This window comes from Propithecus coquereli, unplaced genomic scaffold (assembly GCF_000956105.1).
Source record: "Propithecus coquereli isolate 6110/MARCELLA unplaced genomic scaffold, Pcoq_1.0 Scaffold468, whole genome shotgun sequence".
Lineage (NCBI taxonomy): Eukaryota > Metazoa > Chordata > Mammalia > Primates > Indriidae > Propithecus > Propithecus coquereli.
In genome coordinates this window covers 920,418-941,819 of record NW_012150485.1, presented here as the reverse complement: position 1 = coordinate 941,819, position 21,402 = coordinate 920,418, and the positions used below count along the sequence as shown (strand labels likewise).

The window sequence follows — 21,402 nt, the reverse complement described above, 5'->3', positions numbered from 1 at the left end:
CTCCGCTGCGCCCGGCCCCTCCTGAATTCTGGACGTTTTAAACACACACACACACACACACACACTCCCCACCCCCTTGAGAAACCAGGGAACCGAGGTCAAGGGGAGGAGGGGCGTGGAGGCCGAGGGGAGTGGGGCTGAAGGGTAGAAATTTACCGGGAAATGATTGCATTTGGGAGCTGTCTTTTTTGTGATGGTCCCCATGGTGACAATTTGTGACAGCAAAGAATGTGGGAACGGGGCGCCGCTGCCTGATTGGGATGCTTTGTATCTGGAGAGGCGCTCCTGATTGGCCTGAGGGGCCCCCCAGCTCCGGGGAGTCGTCCTCCATTCAGCCCACTCAAGGGCTGCACAACTGCTTCCAGCCGGACGGAGCGCGGCCCGCCGCGCCGGGCCTGTCCCAGGTCTGCGGTGGGGAACCTGCCGGGCCACGTTGGCGGGCCCGGGGCCCGCGCCTTCGGTCAGTGTGGAGGCCCAGCGGCTCTGGCCCGACTGGGTGGGGGCGTGGGGCCGGCGGGGGCCTGGGGGAGGGGCGAGGTGCTGTGGGTGGCGGCGGAGGAGGCATGAAATTGCTGCAGATGCTTCCTCAGGGGAGTCCCTGCTGCACGCAGCCTGAGACCAGCCCGCAAGGCAGGTCTCGATTAAGTGCCAGACAGGGGTCCCGCCTGGTCCTGCGTGAGAGCTGGGGGTGGAGCGTGGGGACTGAGGAGGGGGGCTGTTGCTCCTGGGACTGGGGGCAGGGGTGGTGGGAGGGGGAGGCCACCACCAGGAAGGAAGAGGGCTTGGCCTTGCTTTAAACTGGAGCGGTTGCCTCGGCTCAAAAAATAAAAACCTCTCTGGCAAGTTGTGCACGTTGGCAGCGTGGTGTGTGGGACACACGGCAGGCTGGGAGCACGGGGGCTTGTGCTCCAGCCCCAGCAATGCCACTTGTAGCTGGGTCACCGTGGCCAAGTTGCTTCACCTCTCTGAGCCTCAGCTACAAGAAGAGGGCAACGGACCCCAGGGGGCTGCATGAGGCTCTGTTAGTGCCGGTTCCATCGCAGATACTCAGGAAATGCTCGGTGACCGGCACAGGTGTCCCCCTACCTAGGGCTCTGTCCAGGGCTGAGGGGTGCTGGGGTTGGGGACACTGTTTGCAGCCAGGCGGTGCGGCCTTTGGGGAGGCCGGTGTGGCGGCCCGGAGAGATTCCAACGGCCTGTTGCACTCCCAGGTCAGCTTGGTGCCCTTCCCTGGAGCTGTCGGCCGCCAGCAGAGCCCACCCTCTTCATGGAAAGCCCCGAGCAGTGGCCCCCTGGTGATGGCATCCGACAGTGACGTGAAGATGCTGCTGAACTTCGTGAACCTGGCGTCCAGCGACATCAAGGCAGCCCTGGACAAGTCCGCGCCCTGCCGCCGCTCCGTGGACCACCGCAAGTACCTGCAGAAGCAGCTCAAGCGCTTCTCCCAGAAGTACTCCCGGCTCCCGAGGGGCCTTCCCGGCAGAGCGGCCGAGCCCCACCTGAAGAGAGGGTCCGAGGACCGGCCCGGGAGGCTGCTGCTCGATCCGGGCCCCGAGTCCAGCCCCGGAGGGGGTGGGGGCTGCAAGGAGAAGGCCCCGGGGAGTCCCTACGGCGAGGAATGTCTTTCTAAGGAGCAGGTCCTGCAGGGGCAGAGTCCAGAAGCCACCAGGCCTGGCCAGGTGCCCATGAGGAAAAGACAGCTGCCCGCGTCCTTCTGGGAGGAGCCGAGGCCCACCCACAGCTACCCCATGGGGCTGGAGGGGGGACTGGGCCCCAGGGAGGGACCTCCCTATGAGGGAAAGAAACATTGCAAGGGCTTGGAGCCCTTGGGGCCTGAGGTTGCCCTGGTGCCCATGTCCCCAAGGGCACTGGCTGAAAAGGAGCCGCTCGAGATGCCTGGCGTGTCCCTGGTGGGCCGTGGCAATGCCTGGAGCTGCTGCCCCTTGCAGTACCATGGACAGCCCATCTACCCGGGCCTTCCGGGGGCCCTCCCCCAGAGCCCTGTCCCCAGCCTGGGCCTGTGGAGGAAAAGCCCAGCCTTCCCCGGGGAGCTGGCCCACCTCTGCAAGGATGTGGACGGCCTGGGGCAGGTGTGCAGGCCTGTGGTGCTGAAGCCCATCCCCACCAAGCCGGCCATGGCCCCGCCCATCTTCAACGTCTTTGGCTACCTCTAGCAGGGCCCCAGGGCCTCGGCCCCACCTCCAGCCTACAGGAGTGTCGGGGGCTCCAGGCGCTCTCCTGTGAGGAGGGGCTGGGTAGCGGCGTGGCTTCCTGGGCATTCCCCAAACCCCTTCCCTTTGTGTGTGGGGAGGCTGGCAGGACTGGGGCCGGGGCAGCCTTGTCGGGCTGTGGGGCTGGGCTCTGTGGGCCCCCTCTAGCCAGGCCAGAGCCCAGCAGCTCACCCGCTGTCCCTGCGCAGACCACGGGCAGTGGGACTGGGCCCTTGCCTGCCAGCCACCCCAGGAGCCAGTTACACACCTGTTCATCTGCCACCTACTGTGTGAGCCAATCTCAGTTGTTTTTTTTGTTCTTTGTAAATATTAAGAAGGTTAAATGAATAAAGACATTTCTTTTACAGTTTCCACATCTTGGGTGTCATGAGGTTGACTGGTCCCTGGGCCTAAGGTAGCACTGGCTGTGGCAGGCTGAGGGCTGCTTATGGCGGTGGCTGGTCTGGGGGAGGCCAGGAGTGACTGAAGCCTCTGAGATGTCTGGGAAGGAGAGCTGGGGGCCAAGGGCTCAGTTCAAAGGAAGGACGATGGGGAGCCCTCAGGGAAGGACACTCTGGCCTGAGCCCCCAGGGGGTCCAAACTGCTCAGGAGACTGGGAGCCGGAGCCAGGAGAGGCGGGGTGATGTGGGGCCGGCCCCTGGTCTCGGGGCTGCCTTGCCCCAGCTGCAGGACGGTGGGGTGGGTGGGGTGGGTGGGGTGAGAACAGGCCTCTCTGCGGGGATTTCAGCTCTGCTTGCAGCCTCAGAGCAGACCTGTGCCAAGGTGGTCACGCCACCTCCGGCCGGGGGAAAATCAGGCCAAACAGGAGTTCGGTCTCCGAGGACAAAACAGGTGTCCTGACCAAATTGTTCCTCTTTTAAGCATAGTCTTTGGTTCTATGTCCCCAGACAAAAATAAATAAATAGGTAAAAATGTTTAAAAACCCCATGCAAAGCAATAATCCCTAGCTAATTCAGATTCCCAGTTACCCGAGGACAGCCCCCTCCTCGGGCAGGTCTGGCACATGCCCCCTGGCAAGGGAGTGATGAGGCTTCTGCCTGTGCCCATGTAGAGGTGGGCACAGGTGGCAGGCAGTGGCCCTAGGTTTTGTCCTGACAGTGCCCAACTGGCAAAGCCACTGAGGGGCTTCCACCTGCATGCCAGCCGGGTTTGCTCTGCTGCCGGGGACGGGGCTCTGCGGCTGACGGTGGGCGACCTGCCTGCCAGGGTGCGGGGCTGCTCATTTTGTCAAAACACAGTTACCACAACGAAGACTGGTGCAGGGGCCGGCCCTGGCTGGAGACTCTGGCACTCCAACCAGCAGCGTGATGTGGGACAAGTTAATCTCCCCTCTGAGCCTCAGTCTCCTCCTCTGTAAAATGGGGGACTATTACAGATTAGGGCAGCAAACAGATGCAGCTCCCTCTTCTGCACCCCAGGCGAGCATCGACGGGTCACCAGCTCCCTCCTCCAGGGCCCAGACATGGCTCTGACCCTTCCTCACTAACGCAGGCTCCAGGAGTAGCGGTTGCCAAGGGCCCTTCCTACCCCGCCTTGTCTTACTCCCACATCCCCCAGAGCAGGTCGTTCACGAGGGGAAGCCCACTCACTGGGAAGCCATGGGGTTTCTGGTGGTTTGTGCCTGATGGCCTCAGAAGACTTCAGAGCCAGAGAACTGTATAGCAAAGAGGCTCAAAGCTCACATCCTTACCCTGCCACCCATCAGCTGTGTGATCTTGGGCAAGTTACTTAACCTCTCTGTGCTGAAATTTCCTCATCTGAACTATGTGATTGGTAATAGATCCACCTTGTAGGTTGTTGTGAGGCCCATGTGAGTGCCTGGCACACTGTACCACATGGATGCTCAAAACTACCAACCAAGTGACCTCTTGTAGTTATCTGGTACTGTCTGTGGGCCACATGGCCCTGCCACATGGGTATTTTAATGTTTATGGACTGTGCTGTCCATGGGAACAGATGCCTGAGCATCCAGCCAACCACACCCCCTAAAGGGGGAGCCGAGCTCTGGGAGACACGTTCTCTTGGGGTGCCACCTGGGCTGCCCTGCGTGGGCCCTCTGCTGAGACCGGCAGTCCCCACCCACTGCCCTGCTCCTCTCAAGCTTCCCAGCGGGAACCTGCAGATCCACTCATTCCAAAGTCACCAAGTAGAAACCTTTACTAAGACAAGACCCAACAGAAGCCCATGGCACCATGATTCCGCCACGTGGCAGCGAGTTGGGGGAAAAACACACATCTAGGAAAGTTTAGGTATTTAAAAAAAAAAAAGGAAAAAGCAGCCGCAGTTACCGCAGCAGATACTCCCCTAACTGGAACCGGCCCAGGACCTCCCCACTGAGCCACATCCACAATTCCCACCACTGGGTCAAGCGTGCTCCTGCCCGTGAGATGGAGCCTCTGCCGGACCTCAGGGCTGGGGTGTTCCATGATGTCGGGAGGCTTCTCTGAGGCTGGAGACCCTCCTAGGGGGTGTGGGGGATGGTGGCTTCTGCAGAGAGAGATGGCTAAGTCCTCTCAACAGGAGTGATAGTCAAAACATGTAACGAACAGCACAACTTGAGCACTGACCAGGCAGAACTGACCCACTGGAGCAGGCCCTGGGCCAGGCATTAACCCGTTAGCTGCTGGATTGTGGGAGGTGGGGACAGGACCTAAGAAGTCCTCGGCTGCACATAGCACGTGGTCGGAAGGGGCCCTGACCAGTGCTATGACCAACTGGCCAACTGGTATGGACATACGCACATCAATATTCTAAGGACCCAAGTATTCCAAGCGCGTCCGAGGCCAGGGTCCCAGCATCCTGCAATGGTGACGATGCTGAATGCAGCGGCCGAGCCCCCTCCCCTACACCTCCACCCAGCTCCCTCAGACCAGCACCCGCCCTGCCCCGGGCCAGGGAAGAGGTTTGCAGCTGCTGCCTGTTAGAACTCTCTGGGATATAAGGTGGCCTGCGAAATGCCACAGTTTAAGGGTTTGCCTCGTTTCTGCCCCCAGCCCACATGCACCCCAAACAACTCACAAACCGGCCCTGTCTGCCTGAGCCCATCCTCACCTGCCACCCTTCCAGGCACTTTTGATCATCAGTCACCCGAGGTTAAAATGCTCTCTCCTGGCTGCTGACTCAGCAAAGGCTTTCCTCAGTCAGGGTCTTCCCCACGAGCGGAGCCTGGTGGCTTCCCCCGGGCCCTTGGGGTTAAGCGACCCCGAGGAGCAGGGGAGGGGATGCAGATTTCCTCTGGGATTTCTTTAGGATCCCTGCGGGCTCTGTGGGATCTACAGCAAGGCAGCGTGGGACCGTGGCCAAGCGCTGGAAGCCTAAGGACACCCGGGAACCTTGCTGTGTGTGTCCTGGCAAGTCCCTTCCCCTCTCTGGGCCGGTTTCTCATCTGTACCATGAAGAATTGGGCTAGAATGGCTGAGCCCCCTCTGACCTGTGGCTGGAAAGTGCTGCGTGGAAGACTTTTCCTCTTCACACAGACACTGGGATTTACTGACGCCACAGAAACCCAGTGTGTCAGAGCTGGCGAGGTCACCAGGGGCCACCACGTCTCACTGTACAGATGAGGAAACTGAGGCCCCGGAGGAGTTAGCAATGGCAGAGCCAGGCCTGGAACGAGGGCTCCTCCCACCCAACCAGCTGCTTCCTTTCCAAAATCCAGAGACTGCTTTTGACCTTAAGTCTCCACCAGACCCTGGCTCGGGGCCTGGCGCGGGCTCTCGGCCAGGGGCGCTGCTCTGGTGCCGCGGCAGAGCCGCCCGGCCCCCAGTGGCTCCGATCACGCTTGCAAGGAGAACGCTGGTGAGTCGGCGCAGCGTCCGTCGAAACAGGGCATGCCAGGTCTCAGCCCAGGGGACCTGGAGAGACCACGAGAGAACGCCATGGCCGTGGCGGGCCTCAGCTCTCCCCTGCTCAGTCCACAGGGCCCCATGAGGCCCAGGGCTTCACGCACACCCAGGGTTGGTGCCTTTGCAAGGGCTGACCACGGCCACCACGCCAGCACCGCTGCCCATAGCGGTATTTGGATTTCCCCCCTGGCATCTCAACTTTTATAGCAAAACAGGGCGAGCATGGCATGAAAACAGAGCGGCAGGAAACCAGTGTACAAGACGATCCCAGGTGCCGGGAGACAGCGGCACTGAGCACCTGTTTGTGATGAAGCTCCTGTTTCCGTGGTGATTACACCAGGAGAGGAAAGCCCTCTGGGTCATCAGGTCTCTCCTGGTGGAGAAACAACACGCCCTCTTGGGTGGTTCAGAAACCTACACAAAGTGACACGTTCAGGGGCCCCTGTGCCCTGTCTCCCCCCACCGCCGGCCCACCCCACTCCCACTACTGCCAGGGGCCAGCGCTGAGCACCTCAGGCCTCCGGGAGTCTGATGAGAGGGACTTGGCCGGGCAGGGCGTCATGTGTGTCACGTTTATTGTACTTGAGGAACCCCCCAGGGTCTCCCTCCCCCGGCCCTGGGCCATGTCCTCCTCTTCATCTTTGGAGGGAAAGAGCAGAAGTCAAGGGGACAGTTTCACAGAGCAAGGGGGAGTGCTCGGGGAATGCTCTGAAGCCAGGGATGGAGGAGGTCCCCGCTGGCCCCCAACTTCCCCAGACCACCTCAAATTCTGCCCTGGCCCCTCCCCTGGCCCCAGGAATGGAGGTTTCTGCCATCCCCAGTGGCACCGAAGGTCTGGGATCTACGCATCAGTTTGAAAACAAACGATTCTTCTCCTGCTTGACACGTTCTGTTCTCTGCTCTGGCCAAAGTGCTGGCCCTCAGACCCAGCGAGATCCCGGCAGCTGCCATAGCTGAGAGGGAGGCAGCCTGCAGCCTCATCTGTCACCAGGTCCCTTTGGGTGTGGGGACACTACCGTCCTGAGACTTAGTAAAAACAGTCTGAGGGTCACTCCTCTCTCCCAGTGGCTCCAGTTACTGGGTGTTCTCGTATTTCAGGTATCTAATCAGTCTGCCCGGGAGGGGCAACGTGTCTAGGAGTTTTATACGGTATTTCCCAATGGCTTTTCGAACTCGCAGCCGGCAAAGGTGAGCCAGAGGTCTTGGAGGTTCTGGAAAAAGGAGGGAAAGAGAGATGCTGATTTGTCATTTGCAATCGGCAAAGGGTGTGCATCTGTGATCTCCCGCCTAACGGGAGGTGCCCAGCTGACATGGCTGGGTAAGAGGGCAGGTGCCTGCTGCTGGTAACCTGGCCCCTGCCAGCTAAAGGGATCTGGCAAGGCACCTTCCGGATGGTTGCCCTTCACACCTTGCCCACGGCCTCTTTATCTCATGCTCCCCCCTCTTTACACACAACCTGGGCCCCCAAACACAGCCTTAGTGACAGGTCAGAGCATCTGACTTCTTAAGTGCCCCCACGTGTGGAATTCAGCTCTGAGATCCTAGCTGTGCAGAGAGGTCAGGGTAAGGGGGCGCGTCCCAGAATCTCAGCCGGCTGCCTCCCCCAGGAGTCACGCAGTGGAGTTTTCTCAGCTGGGGGTGGGGGGAGGAGAGGGAGGAGCAGGGACCGATGCATGTAGGAACAGAGTCACTTACTTCAACCCTGGGCACAGAGTCCGGCACAGAGAAGGTGTTTGTTGAATGACAGAATGTCATTCATTCATGCATCCACTCATTCGTTCATTCATTCAACAAGCACATGCTGAGCCCCTGTGCTTGGGCTGGGGCATAGAGGTGCCCACTCAGGCGCTTTGGGCAAGGGCTGCACATCAGGTGGTGCCCTCCAAGTGGGGTCCTGAGGAGGGGGCAGGAATTTGCCAGGTGAGGAAGGGAGGCAAGGGCACTCCAAGCAGGGGAAACAGCAAGTGCCAAGCCAAGGAAGAACAGGCGAGTAGGGGGTGTGGAGGGAGGGCGGGGGGCCAGGCAGCGGGAGCCTACTGAGGTATCCACGCGCCTGTCAGGGTGTTTCTGACACTTCCCCTGCCTTGGGGCCCGCTCAGGACAGGCCTCCCCTCTGGGAGCTCAGCACAGGGCTCCTGGGAGGCAGAGGACACGGAGCCATGGGCAGGCACCAGTCCCAGGCATGAAGGGTGACTGGCCAGCCTGCAGGCTCTGAGTGCCACCTCTCTGAGCCTCTGTCTGCCCTTCTTCCCAGAATAATGGTGTCGATACCACACCGTTAAATGAACAAGCGCGTGGAGAATGTTCTGAGGGTAGAAGGTGGGCTTTGAAGTAGCCAAAATAGGCATTGGTTAAGAATGATTTGTTCTACCCACTGACAAATGTTTACCGCACGCTAAAGGTCTCTGCAGGCGGAGGAGACAGACGGGTGGGGCCCACATCTAGGCATGGACTGCTCCACCCTCTAGTGGCCAAGGATCACGGTGACAGCAACCAATAGGTTTACTGTGCATCCAGAGCTGCGGCCGGCGAATGGGCAAGTAGATGCCTCCCTCCCTCTGTCGCCGCCCCAGTGACTTTGCCAAAAGCCTCAGTTCAAGGGCTTTCCAGGCATCTGTGGGAATGAAAAACCCTACAGCAGGTCTGGGTTCAAAGGGTGTGAGGATCAAGGAGGGACTTGGTGAGTCAGAGTTGGGGCACAGAGGGCAGCAGTCTCACCTGGGGACAGGAGCAGCAGTAGAATGACAGTCACCTGCAGCAGGCCAGTCTCTGTGCTACTCAACTGACAGACATTTGGCCAGATGGGGTCACGCCCTTCAGAGCCACAGAAAGCCCTGGGGTAGCCGGAACCCCTCTGTACAGACGCCCCTTTCTGTCACCTGCGGCATCCAGTTCAACTGCCTCTGACATTTCACCTGCCCAGGTGAGCTCCATAATGCCTAACAGGGATTCTAGCCTCCTAGGCCTGACTTAGCCGGGCAGCCCCATCTACACCGCACACGTCAGAGGGACAGTGGCCAAATCCCACCTTGCCAAGCCAGGTACTGCCACTTGCAGACACCTCAGGCAGGTGCAGCTGGGAATGGCCTGGACAACGAGCCTGCCCAGCCACCTCTGCTCAGATGGGGAGGGGCCCTGCCCACGGTCACCAAGCAAGGCCCTAGCAAGGCTTCCTCCAGAGCTAAGGGGGCCTGTCTCCCAGACCGGGGTGGTCTGTGGACCAGCAGCATTGGTGTTACCTGGGAGCTGCTGAAATGCAGACTCTTAGGCTCTGCCCCAGACTTGCTGAATCAGAGAAGCCATGTTTTTAACAAGATGTCCAGGTGCTTTGGCAGTTTGAGATGCCCTAGACCACCATTCTCTCCTCTACCCCACCATGCTGCCTCTCAGGGGCTCCCAAGCAGGGGCATCATACTCCTTCATGCCCTCAGGGACTGGAACTGTTTACAACATCATGGAAAGATTTAGCGGAAACCCTGGGGTTAGCCAGATGTGGGTATGAATCCCAGCTCTGCCACTAACTAGCAGTGACTCTGGCCCAGGTGGCATTATCTCTCTGAGGGTCAGTTTCCTCATCTAATCCCAGGAGTCACAGACACACAGCACAGAGTAGGTGCTCACTGTGTTAGTAACAGTCGCATTCCCCGAGGCCTGCCCCTCTGGGCCAGGCAGGGGTGACCGCCAGCAGCAGCAGCAGCAGCAGCTGTCCCTACCTGCCTTCTCCTTTATGACGGCCCAGTCCTCGTAGCTGTCAATGTGCTCCTTCAGCCTCGAGCAGAGCTGCACGTTGCCCACGTAGTCCAGGAGGACATCGATGATGGGCCCCGCCCAGCGGCTCACCTCCGGGGCAGACAGGAACTCACAGAACTGAAAGAGATCACACGCCAATGCTGGTGCACCCAGGACCAAGGGCACCGCCTTGGCGAGCTCATCCTGCAGTGGGGAACCTGAGGCCAGGGAAGGCAGGGGACATTTCCAAGCGCAGACACTGGGCACGCCCAAGCTAGGATCCTCTTCTGCAAATCCACCCCCCTCAACACAGGGCCCCTCTCAACACAGGCCTCTGCTGCCCAGAGTGGAAGATGGGCAACTTGGACAAGTCACATCACTCCCGTGAGCCTCACCTTCCTTGTCTATAAAATGGGCATGTAAACTAACTCCAATGGGACTTTTTAAAACGAGAATTAAGGTAACATGAGCATAAACTTTTTTGCACACAGTAGGCGGCCCATAAATGACGGCCATTAGCCATTGTAATTATCCCCATGAGATGGATGTTTCTAACTTTTCTTTCATTTTAAGTTTTGACTTTTAAAGCAACAACAGCCTCTGGGTCTCTGGCTGTCTGCATCTCACCTGAGCGTACACCAGCCTGCTCTCGTGGCCCCCTTTGAGGTCCCGCTCATTTAACATCATATTCCAGGTGTAGGTTTGCTGGAGGTGATGAGCCCCTCAATTTTGCAGAGTTCCCCACCAATTCCCTGCTCCACTGTTGGTTCCTTAAATTCCTCAACACGGTGGATCAAAAGAAGGAGTTAACTGCTCATATGCACCATTAAGACCTTCGGTCTCTAACGTGTGCTGATTAATCCCAGGCTCCGCTGCCTCCAAATCGTGCTAGTGACCAGGACTCGCCTGTCCCAACGTATTAACCACTAACCCACACTGCCTCCGAAGCACGTTAACCACCATGCTCTGCTGCCTCCAAAGCCGTCCACACTCCCGCCAAAGCGCGTTAACCCCTAGTCGACACTGGTTTCAAAGAGGCGAACCACCCCGAGGCGTGCTCCCCGCCGCGCACCTGGACCACGCCAGGCGGCTTGTCGCTGGCGGGCGCGTCGTTGAACCTGTTGGAGCGCGGCGGGGCGGGCGGGTGCGGGCCGTTGCCGTAGAGGCACGAGAAGCAGGGCTCGCCGTCGCAGCCGAGGTCCATGAGGAACTTGAGCAGCGACAGGTACTTCATGGCGAACATGATGGTGGCGGGGAAGGCGGTGGGGTGCGTGGCGATGTAGGCGTCGATGTTGGCGCCGTGGTCCAGCAGCAGCTGCATGGTGCGCAGGCAGCCCTGGCGGATGGCCACGAGCAGCGGGCTGATGAGGTCGCGGTTGGGGTCGGCGCCGGCGAGCAGCAGCAGCTCGGTGGCGTACACGTTGTTGTTGACCACGGCGAAGTAGAGCGCCGAGGTGCGGCGGTCCTCGTACAGGCGCGCGCGCTCGGGCGCCAGCGGCGTGTTCACGTCGAAGCGCGCGCCCAGCAGCGCCTCCAGCACCTCGTCGTTGTTGCGCTCGGCCGCCAGGTGCAGCGGGCTGATGCCGCTACGGCGCACGCGCGTGCGGCTCGTCACCGGCAGCAGCATCTGCACGATCCTGCGGACGGGAAGGGCACGCGCGGGTCACCGGGGCGCTGCAGGGCCAGCCTTTGTCACCTCATTGGAGAAGGCGGGCCTGCGGCTGTCCCCACTTCTCAGGTAAGGAAACCGAGGTTCAGAGAGCTTCACCCGCCTTCCCAAAGTCACATAGCCAGTAAGGGGCAGGCTGGGCTTCGACCCTAGAACCCTGGCTCAGTGATCTAGAGGAACGGACTGGAAGGCCCAGACTGAATGGATGTCCAACCTGCTGCCTGCAGGAGGCGCTAGAGCCAGAAGTTTGGAGCCAGACCCTGCCCTGCCCCCGGGGAGGACAGACAGGGACAGCCATCCCCAAGAGCTCACTGTGTGCCAGGACACTTTGAAAGGCTTTACAAACGCGATTTGGTTTAATCTTTACAACAACCCATGAAGCATATCTCATCATTCCCATTTTACAGATGAGAAAAATCAAGGCTCAGAAAGGTTAAGGGACTTGCTCAGGCCATACGGTCAGGAAAGGTAAACCAGGATTTGTGTCCTCTGACTCCTGGGCTCAGCTGTTTTGCTTCCCTGTCTTGCTTCCCTGGGGGACAAGAGGAGACAAATGTGTCTGGCCCCAACCACTCCTGTCCCAGGCCCCATTCAGCCTCCTGTGACTGTGAGTGGCTTGTTCCCCTCTCCTGGGAGTCTCAAGGCCTCCTGTCCTGAAGGCTGATCCTCCCTCCTCCCAGCCTCTGCCCTGCCTTTGGCATGGAGCGCTTGGTCAGCACCACTGAGGCTTGAGCTCCCCGAAACCCCTGGTTCCTCTCTCCCCGAAGACTTTGGCACTGATATCAGCACTTGACCTGTATTTGTCTCTTAAATCCTCCCACTAGCCCTCTGAGGTGGGCACTGATATTATCCTCATTTCACAGGTGAGGAAAGGGAAGCCCAGAGAGGGTTTGTGACTTCCTCAAGGCTGCATAGCCAGTAAGTGATGGAGCCAGGATTTGAACCCAGGTAGTCTGACCCCTGAGACTGTGCACTCTTAACCACTCCTCCACTTCTTGTGTGAGTCGGGCGACAGCTGATGTGCCGTGGGTTTTGCAATCTTCACAACATGTGTGCTTGCCTGCCCCATTTCACCTTCCCTGCAGCCCTGGGGGTAGCCAGAGCAGGCCTGTGGCCATGTTTTTAATACAAATGGCTCAGAGAGCTGAAGGGACGAATCAAAGGTCATAGAACAGCTCTGGGGCTCAACCCCGGGACTCTTGGCCCCTTGTCTTTGCCCTCTTCCCCTAGACCCCTGCCGCCTGCAAGAACAAGCTCCTGCCACTGACATGATTCCAGACCCTAATCCGTCCAGTCCCTGCTGACAAGTGACCTCACAGCCTAGTGTGGGGTTCCAAGGAGGTGGCCATGTGGGGGAAGCAGGTGCCACCAAGCCCGTTCCCACGCCTCTCCCGTCCTGTCCTGGCACCCGGACTTCCCTCTGGCTTCCTGGAAATCTGATGCCAGCGACCTCCCGCTGGGATCTCAGTGGAAAGTGTTATTATTGTTAGTGACGCTGTGTTTGGCTAAAATCTGCCTCTAAAACCTCAAAAGGAAATTCACACACCCAGGGGGGCTAATTGCCTCCTAATTTCTATTTGTGCAAGCACAGGAGGCCTGACCTTGCTCTGCAGAGGTGCAGGTCAAAGGCAGGGCTGGGGCCTCACCCTGGATGGCGGCCACCGCACACAAATGCTCTGTTAACAGGCGTGACGTGCCCAAGCACGGGAAAGAACAGCGAGAGGGGCTGCCCCGGGGCCGCTGGCCAGATGGGGCCGGTATGTCTGGCAGGTTGCCGCTGGTCTCCAGCAAGGCCCTGAGAACCAAGGGAAAGTGGCAGAAATGTAGGAGCTTGACTGGATGTCACCCAGGGTCGCAGAAGCATTGTCTGAGTAAAGCAGTGAATCCCCCTATTGCTGCAAGCTCATGTGGGACGTCACCAGAGAGTGAGTGTGTGACCCCAGACAGGCTCTGGAGATCAGTGTGTCCAGTCCCTCCCATTTTACAGAGGGTGAAACTGAGGCCCAGGTATGGTGGGGGAAGAGAGTGGGGTTAGGCGGAAGGTGGATGGCGAACAAGGATGGAGCATAGGTGTCTGGGTGCCCAGAGCTGGCCTTCCGTGACGCCCCCTGCTCCTGACCACGGGAGTGGCTGTGCTGGCAGGTGCCTCTCCCTAGCCTATTTGTGGGACAGTGGGCAGGAGGACGAGGGGGCAGCCCCCCCAAACAGGTTGGGTCTTCCCACTTCTCCCACAGGCAGGCACTGGGACCTCAGAGTGCTTTTGCTCAAGTTGCTCCTTATGAAGAGCGACAAAGGTGACCGTTGCCCGGTAGAACACTAGAGGTCTGGGACGATGGCTCCCTCCCCGTCTCCTGTCCCCTCCCCAGTGCAGGGGCTGCACCTACCAGCACAGCGTTGCCTGTCCAGGCCCTGAGACCAGAGCAGACCCAGCTGAGGGCTGTTGCAAGGAGACCCAGCATGGCAGCCCAGTGGGTGTAACGGACTGCTGAGCCATCTCTGACCTCGGACCTCTGTCCTGGTAACTCCCCGCTGCCTTGTTTCTGGGACTGACCAGCAACTGAACCCCACTCTCCTTGCCCCAGGCCATGGCTCCCCGTCCAGGATTCTAGTCTCCTCAAGGCAGTAGCGTCTCCGTGCTGCCTGTCCCTGGCTCTGAGGTCCTGCTTGCGTCCTGCCCTGCGGCAGGGTAGAGATGTTTGGGCCAAGGCAAGCTGTCCTTAGCAGTGTGGGGTCCAGCCTGGGCAATGAGGAAGCTGGGAGGCTTGGAATCAGCAGGGCCCGGGTTACACAGCCAGGACGGGGCCGTCTCAGGCGTGTCACTTAATCTCTCTGAACCACACCTAAAGCAGAGGGGTGATGAATCAGAACCATAGCGATGAGGGTGGTGATGATGATAGCCCCTTTGTTGAGCCCCTGTGGATTGCTGTGATTTTGTCCTTCACCTTCCTGAATAATAATTATAGTGCCATTGCTGAGCACTCACTATGTGCCAGGCACCATTTACAGAGCTTTACACATTTACCTCGTTTAATCCTGAAATGACCCTAACGAGCTAAGTATTTTGTCTCATTTACTCATTTATTCATCTCACTTATTCATAACAACCCAGCAAAATGGGATTGCTATGCCCAAGTTTCAAAATTTAGTACAATTTAATAATATTTTTCATCAAGTGTGCTTTTGAGGATAAAATGAGATCTTACACATCAGTCCGATTGGCATGTACTTGGCAGTCAGTAAACAGTGGCTGTTGGTGTCTGGACCGCAGTGGCGACTGTATCCCACTGCCCTCGCTATGCCAAGCACAGGGCGTTCTGAGCCACCAGGTCACAGCGGTCTGACTTTTGTCAGCGTTCAGCGTAAATTTGGCCGGCGGACTTGACTTTCACATGAGAACCAGTCGCCCACAGACGGCTTTGCCACCAACACCGCAGAGCCTCACTTCGCAGACCTGCCTGACTTCTGTGAGGTCTTGAGGTCTGAGCCTCAGTTTCCCTTTTAATTAACAGGGATACTAACTTGCTTGTGAATGCATTTTATAAACTGCTTTTTAACATATTAAATGTTCTCCATTTTGCCTTGTTTTAGAAAGAATTTTAAGCGGCTTGCAAAGATTGATAAAATGCAGCAAAAGTAATATAAATTGGAAGTAAAAGAGAAAGAATATGTAACAACAAGAAGACGTGAGGCCCAGCATGCAAGTCTGCGTTTTCTGCTGGCCACAAAAGAGACTGATTCTGAGATACCGGTTCTCTCCGTGGGATGCACAGTAAAATCACCTGGACGGCTCTTAGAAACCCTGAGGCCACAGCCAGGACCAGCCACAGCCCAATCTCTGACGGTGGGGCCCAGGCCGCAGGGTTTTCAGTGATCCCAGAGCTTCTGGTGTGAGGCCACGGTTGGGAACTGCTGCTTTTGGTGCTATTATTCTTGAGGCATCTGCTCTTGCCTACCTCACACAGTTCCTTAATAAACCTATCTCTGGTGCTGGTCTTTAATTCCATAAGGTGCCTTTGCTAAACTGGAAATGAAACACAGGAAAACCCCTCCGGGCACTGCGCTAAAGAGAAGGCACCATGTGGCGAACGCCACCAGGCTCCCTGTGCTGCCTTCCGCGCCGCGGACGGGCAGGGTGTTTGGCAGGTGGCAGAATGCGGAATGCCTACGGAATGTCACATCGAATCCCGAGCAGCCTAGCAGTCTACGGGAGGTCGGTGCGGAGCCAGAGAGGGCCTTTCGTGCCACAGGCTCAGGGAGGGAGTGAAGAGCTCAAGGCTTGCTGGCTCCGGGCCCTGCCAGGTGGCAGAAGCTGCTGGGAACCAGGCGTTAACCCTTGGCTGGGCAGCCCTCAAAGAATAGCCTGGCCCCTCTCAGCCTTGGGACACAGAGGGAGCTGGGGCCTGGGAACCCAGGGTGAACAGCCAGGGAAATCGCCCAGGGAATCAGCATGAATCCACAGCAGGGGACTCTGGGGGACACAAACCGTGTACACAGTGGCTCCAGACAGGACCGCCCTGCTCCCTGCTCACACCTAAGGACACCCAGTGCTCCTTCAACTTCTCATGTAGCTGGGGCCAGACTGCCAACATCTGGGTCCACTTGAAGGCAGCCCAAGTGGCAGTCCCAGCTCTGCCACTAGCTGAAAAGCCATTTCCCATCTCTGGCCTCAGTTTCCTCCTCTGTAAAATCGGGGGCTGAATTAGATCAATGGTTTCTGAAGCTATGGACCGGCCGTGTCTGGTTTGCTCAGGGAGTTTTCAAAGAGACAGTTGGGCTCCTTCCCTCCTGGAGACTCCGGTTCATTGGTTCTAGGACATGACATTTAAAAAATATCCCAGAGTGCCTCGGGTGGGCAGGAAAGTATGGGGCAGGGGGCCAGGAGATTCCAAGGTGCAGCCCCTTCCCTTGCGTTCACTCTGGATCTCTCTGGGGTCAGGCTCAAGGGGAACCGTGTTTGCCCAGCTCTGACGCTAGACGCCATATGGGGCGGAAGAGAGCGGTGCCCTCTTGCCCGTCCCCACTGCCTGACGTGAGTTGCTTTCTTCCCTCCGTTGGCTGAACTGAAAAACGATAGACCCAGATCTGTCTGCATCACAGCCTGCTGTGCAGCCCGGGGAAGGCTGGTCTCCGTGCGTGTACGCGGGTGGGCTGCGGACAGCGTCTTTGGTGGGACTTGTGTGCCGGCAGCCTGCAGAGGAGGGGCCTGAGCTCTAAGAGCTGGCTCTGAATGCCGAGTCCCCATTTCATTCCCTGAAATGTCACTGTCACCCCCACTTCCCTCTGCCTTAGTGGAGACAACAAGTGTCCCTCCAATACACGCAATCTGTTTTTCCTCTCTTCTCCCTGCCTGGAAGACTGAGGTGTATTTCCCAAAGCATCATCTGGGGTACATGAGATGGGATTTTAGGGGAAAAGAATGGTTTTATTTATTGTTAATTGATAGTTATAACAATATATATATGATAAATGTTTCCTTGTTAAAATAAATTCATTGTAAATTTAAAAGTTATTTAAAGGAAAATACTAAGCAATGAAAGTATAGGATGTCTAAAATCAGGAAGAAAGTCTGTGAACGGCCAAAGTTTGGGGAACACCAGTCCAGTGGAAGGAGTCTCATCACCCAGGTTTAAGTCCCTGGAGGTGGCTGGTTATGGGGTAAGTCTCTGGACCCTGAGCCTTAGTGTTCTGTCCTGTAAAATGGGAATCTACCCTGCAGCACAGTGGTGAGGCCTGCGTGGGGAACAGATGCGTCATACTTGGTAAGTTACGGAGCCGTGTCCATCCTTCACGGGCAGCTGGAGGTTCCCCTCCTTGGCCCAGCCTTTTCCGACACAGCGGTGTTGCCGGTGAATGTTTAACAACTGGCTCTGTCAGGGGAAAAGGAGGAGGGTCAAAGGGCCCTGGTTTGTAGCGTTTGCCAATTTCCGTGGTGTAAACACTCCCGCCATGGCAGTGTGAGGTCAGCGAGTGTGGAGCTGGGCTGAGATGCATGTAATGGTTCACGTGGGCTGGCATGAGTGGCTCCAGCACACCTCTGCCTCCAGCCCAGGCTACTCTCTCCCCCAGCACCGCCACGGGCTTAGTTCTGCATGCTCTTTCGTCATGCCCTGAATTCACCTGCATCTCCCCTCCCGCCAGATTGCTCCCTAGGAACCTAAGCTTCTCTCATCTCACTCAAAACCCGGCACACAGCAAGTGCTCAAAAACTGTTAGCTGTTATCACTGGTGCTGTTGGTGTTATTGTAGTCGTTTCCTGCATGCTTGCTAATTGCCTGGGAGGTTATCTTTGCGTCCCCTCCCTGCCTGGAAAAATTCATTAGTTCAGACTTATATCTGGTCCCCTGAGTAGAGTTCTTGTAGATGTGACATTTGGAACGGGTGAGCTCCTGCCATCTACAAGCTGTGTGATCTTGGGCAAGTCACTCAACCTCTCTGTGCCTTCTTAGCCTCTTCAACTAAACAACAGAGATAATAATATCCACCACAAAAAGCTGTTCAAAGGATTCAGTAAGTTTTAGAATGTAAAATACAGGCCAGTGCTATGCAAGTGTTTGCTATTATTATTGCTGTTGCTATTGTTGTAGGCACTCCCTCCATGCTTGCTAACTGCTGAGAGGTTTGCCTCTTTTCCACCAGAAAGGTGCCCTCTGCTCTGACCTCTCCCGGGCCTCCCTAATCCCATGGGTGGGACATTCAGAGCAGGCCTGTCCCTCCCACTGCCCCCCAAGTGTGGGTCCTGGGAGAGCTGCCCCCGGTGGTGGGGGCCTGGGCTGACCTGTAGTTGCCCCTCTTGGAGGCGATGTGCAGCGGGAGCAAACCGTCCTTGTTGGCCTTGTTGGCGTCGGCGCCCTGCGACAGCAGGAACTCCACCACCTCCTCGTGCTCATTCTTGCAGGCCTCGTAGAGGGCAGACGCGCTGTCGCTGGCCTGCGTGTTGATGTCGGCGCCTGGGGAAGGAGAAGCCGATCAATGGGTGCTCCGGGAGTTACTGTCCTTGACGTAACGTCCACCGCATGGTGGGTGCTGCTGTGCTAACCATCCTGGCGCACTGGCTCTTTTGTGACCCCTAGGAAGCAGGAGCCCACCCTGAACCCCCAATCCTCTTTCAGCCACGTGGAGATCCAAGGACCTGCCAGCCTGTGCTGAGGCCTCTTAGAAGCTCAGAGCAGCCACGATGACACTGGCGTTTACTGAGCGCCTACTACGTGCTGGGCACCGTGCTTTCTATGTGCTGTCTCTGAGTGCACAACATAACCTTGTGAGGTCTCCTCTTACCTCCACGTTACAGATGAGGACACTGAAGCACCAAACTCCAAACTCCCCGGGTTCGGAAACATGAGCCAAACCTGAGCCCAGAGAGTCTGATGGCAGAGGCCATGGTAGTCGGTCTGATGGCAGAGGCCATGCTCTTAACGCTCACTTCGTGTAAGAGACCCCGGCTCTGTCCTGAGAGAGGCCTCACAGGTCTAGGAGCGCAGGAGCCCCTAGTGAAGGAGACCCTCAATAACTTTATTAACTGGGATTTGCCTTTTTCTGCCTTTCTCTTCAAGGAATAAGAGAAGAATTACTTCCTGTCTCCTCCGAAGATAACACTAAACCATGCTGCTAGAAGTCGCCTTCAGCCCAGTCTCCTACACCTCCTGCATCTCCTGGCAGGTGGGGGAGAGAACTGATGTGCTCCCGGCTTTCCCTGCAAAATGAGGGCTCACCAGTCCTTCCTCATTCTGGAAGGAGTGGAGCTAAGATGCTACAAGATGTCAGCGAGGGCTTCCATGAAAGGCATCTGCTGCCCACAGCTCGCCCCGCTGAGCGTCTGCTTAGCTTGGGCTTTCTGGTCACTTTTTACTTCTGCTGCTGGTGGGACTGGTTTCTGGCCTAGCGGAAAGAGCACAGGCTTTGGTGACGGATGAGAATCGGCTGAAGCTTCTGGTCCATTGCTCACAAGCTCTGTGGCCTCAGAAAGCCTTCAGGAACCTCAGTTTTCTCATCTGTTGACCAGGAGTAATAGGACCCACCCCTTGGAGCTACCGCGGGGAGTAAACAAGATAACGTCAGTGAATCTCTCAGCACAGCGCCTGGCACAGAGAAGGTGCTCTGCAAACATCCAGTTGTCCAGGACAGAGAGAAGCTGGTTCTCCCCTCTCCCCGGGCCAGCCAGCTGCTCTAATACCCTGCCTGGCTCTCAAAGTCAGACTCCCTGGAAGGCCTGGACCCCGCCAGCAAAGCAGCCTGCTCACACAAGAAAAATATTTGCACTGGAAAACGGACTCAGCCCATGAAGGGAACAGACCCTGACTCAGAGTGTCGGCGGGAGACCCGGGCAGATGTTAGGAGTTAGTGGGGTCGCCCTCACCCGCCGAGCACGCTGCCCTTGGCCCAGCCTTCTGGCCTGGGCTCCCAGGACCTGCCCGTGCCCCTTTGTTCTTACGCTGGTCAGTCCACATTTGTTCCTGCGCAGGGAGGAGCCTGTGTCTGTGTTCCCAACTGCTCGGGCACATGCTGAGTTCCTGGACGCTTTGGGCATGGTCCCGCGCCAGTAACTCTCGCAGGCAGAGGTGGTACGGCAGAGCGCAAAGTATGTGCAGTTTGGAGTCAGATGGCCTCAGGTCAGAATCGAGGCTCTGACTGTGACCAATTAGTTAACCTCTCTGAACCTCAGTCTCCTCATCTATACAATGGGACGAGGACACTACCTACCCCGTGAGGCTGTGGGGGAAAACTCCATTGACCTAATCTGTGTTCCTGCTTAGCGGGTCCGCAACAAATTATTCCAGTTCAGTGTCAGGGTAAGGTCTAGATTACCTCTGGCCTCTCTGTTGCTAGATGGGAAGGGTTACTCCCCATGGGGAGAGGAAAGAAATCAAAGGTGTTCTTGGGACAAATCAAAAAATAATTCTCTTTAGCCAAAAGAACATCTGGCATGTCTCAGGGTCTTCTGCTATCGGGATGTGATAATGTGGGCAATGTTGTTTTATTTTCTTCTGTTAAGATTTTTCTCAGACAAAGAAGGCAGAGACCTGGTTTCCAATCCCAGCGCTGCCACTGATTTGCTGTGTGACCTTTGGACCCATCACTTTCCCGCCCTGGCCCTTGGGTTCATCGCCTATAAATGAGGAGGTGACCTGCATGTTGGCTGAGGTTCCTCCCGGCCCTGAAGCATGATGTGGTGGAAAGAGAAGCAGTTGGGCTGCCGGGAGAGCAAGAGTCTGGCTGGTTCTACAACGAATCTGCTACATGACTGTCGATAAGTCACTTCCCCTTTCTGGGCCTCAGATTCCTCATTCGTAAAGCGAGGACGTTGCCTAGGTTAGAAATGGCAAATATGTGGCACGTGTGTCACATGCCCCATGTTTGTGCCTAATGGCAGATGTCACTAGTGGATCTCAACACTCTTCCCGCTGACCCCAGACACGGCCTCCGGGAAGGTACTATCGCTCCATCAGCGTGCGCCCATAAGGTGACCCCTAAACTTGCCTTCCCTTAGAGCTGGTCTCTGAGGTCCCTCCCAGCCGTGCCCCTTGGGGACTCCATGACCTAGGGACCCTTAGCCACTTACCGTGCTTGACCAAGAACCTCAGGGCCTCCAGCTGCCCGCTCTGGGCCGCCACGAACAAGGGGGTGATGCCGTAGGCGTTCTTGGACTCCACCTTGGCGCCGCCCTTCACCAGGATTTCTATGACCTCCAGGTCATTGCGGGAAACAGACTCGTGCAGAGCCGTCCAGCCTCGGTTGCAGCGGTGGTTGGTGTCCGCGTTGTGCTGCACCAGAATCCTCACGGCCTCCACGTTCTTGCGCTCACAGGCTGCGTCCGGCGGGAGGCGAGATGGTCAGCAGGGCCCCGGCAGGACCTGGCCAGCCAAGGCCCCATTTGTTTGTTTGTCCATTCACTCATTCATCCATCAGCCATTCATTCAACGAACACCCATTG

At 57.4% G+C, this 21,402-nt stretch overlaps 2 protein-coding genes across 3 annotated transcripts in view; one reads left to right on the top strand and one right to left on the bottom strand.

Annotated features, from left to right (window-relative positions):
* The first annotated feature begins 354 nt into the window (after positions 1–354).
* Positions 355–2,271, top strand: FAM181A (family with sequence similarity 181, member A). 2 transcript variants are annotated; one of them, XM_012655198.1, is made up of 2 exons: positions 355–460; positions 1,212–2,174. In XM_012655198.1, the coding sequence occupies exon 2, from the start codon at positions 1,299–1,301 to the stop codon at positions 2,172–2,174; it is 876 nt and encodes a 291-aa protein (XP_012510652.1). In that variant the 5' UTR covers positions 355–460; positions 1,212–1,298. The 2 variants fall into 2 exon arrangements, with proteins under 2 accessions (XP_012510652.1, XP_012510651.1); XM_012655197.1 differs by lacking the exon at positions 355–460 and adding an exon at positions 553–630 and having other exon boundaries at positions 1,212–2,271.
* Positions 2,272–6,817: 4,546 nt separating this feature from the next.
* The window catches only part of ASB2 (ankyrin repeat and SOCS box containing 2), a 39,209-nt gene continuing 24,624 nt past the window's right edge, over positions 6,818–21,402 (bottom strand). Inside the window, exons 6-10 of the mRNA XM_012655196.1 lie at positions 21,031–21,276; positions 18,250–18,421; positions 10,878–11,442; positions 9,790–9,943; positions 6,818–7,287 (exon numbers count right to left, since the gene is read on the bottom strand). Of these exons, the coding sequence (XP_012510650.1) occupies positions 7,151–7,287; positions 9,790–9,943; positions 10,878–11,442; positions 18,250–18,421; positions 21,031–21,276 (1,274 nt within the window). The 3' untranslated portion in view covers positions 6,818–7,150. The remainder of the gene's footprint in view (positions 7,288–9,789; positions 9,944–10,877; positions 11,443–18,249; positions 18,422–21,030; positions 21,277–21,402) is intronic.

What these genes read in the sequence shown, in the direction of transcription:
- FAM181A (XM_012655197.1), top strand. Translation starts at nt 1,299, where the DNA reads ATGGCATCCGACAGTGACGTGAAGATGCTGCTGAACTTCGTGAACCTG.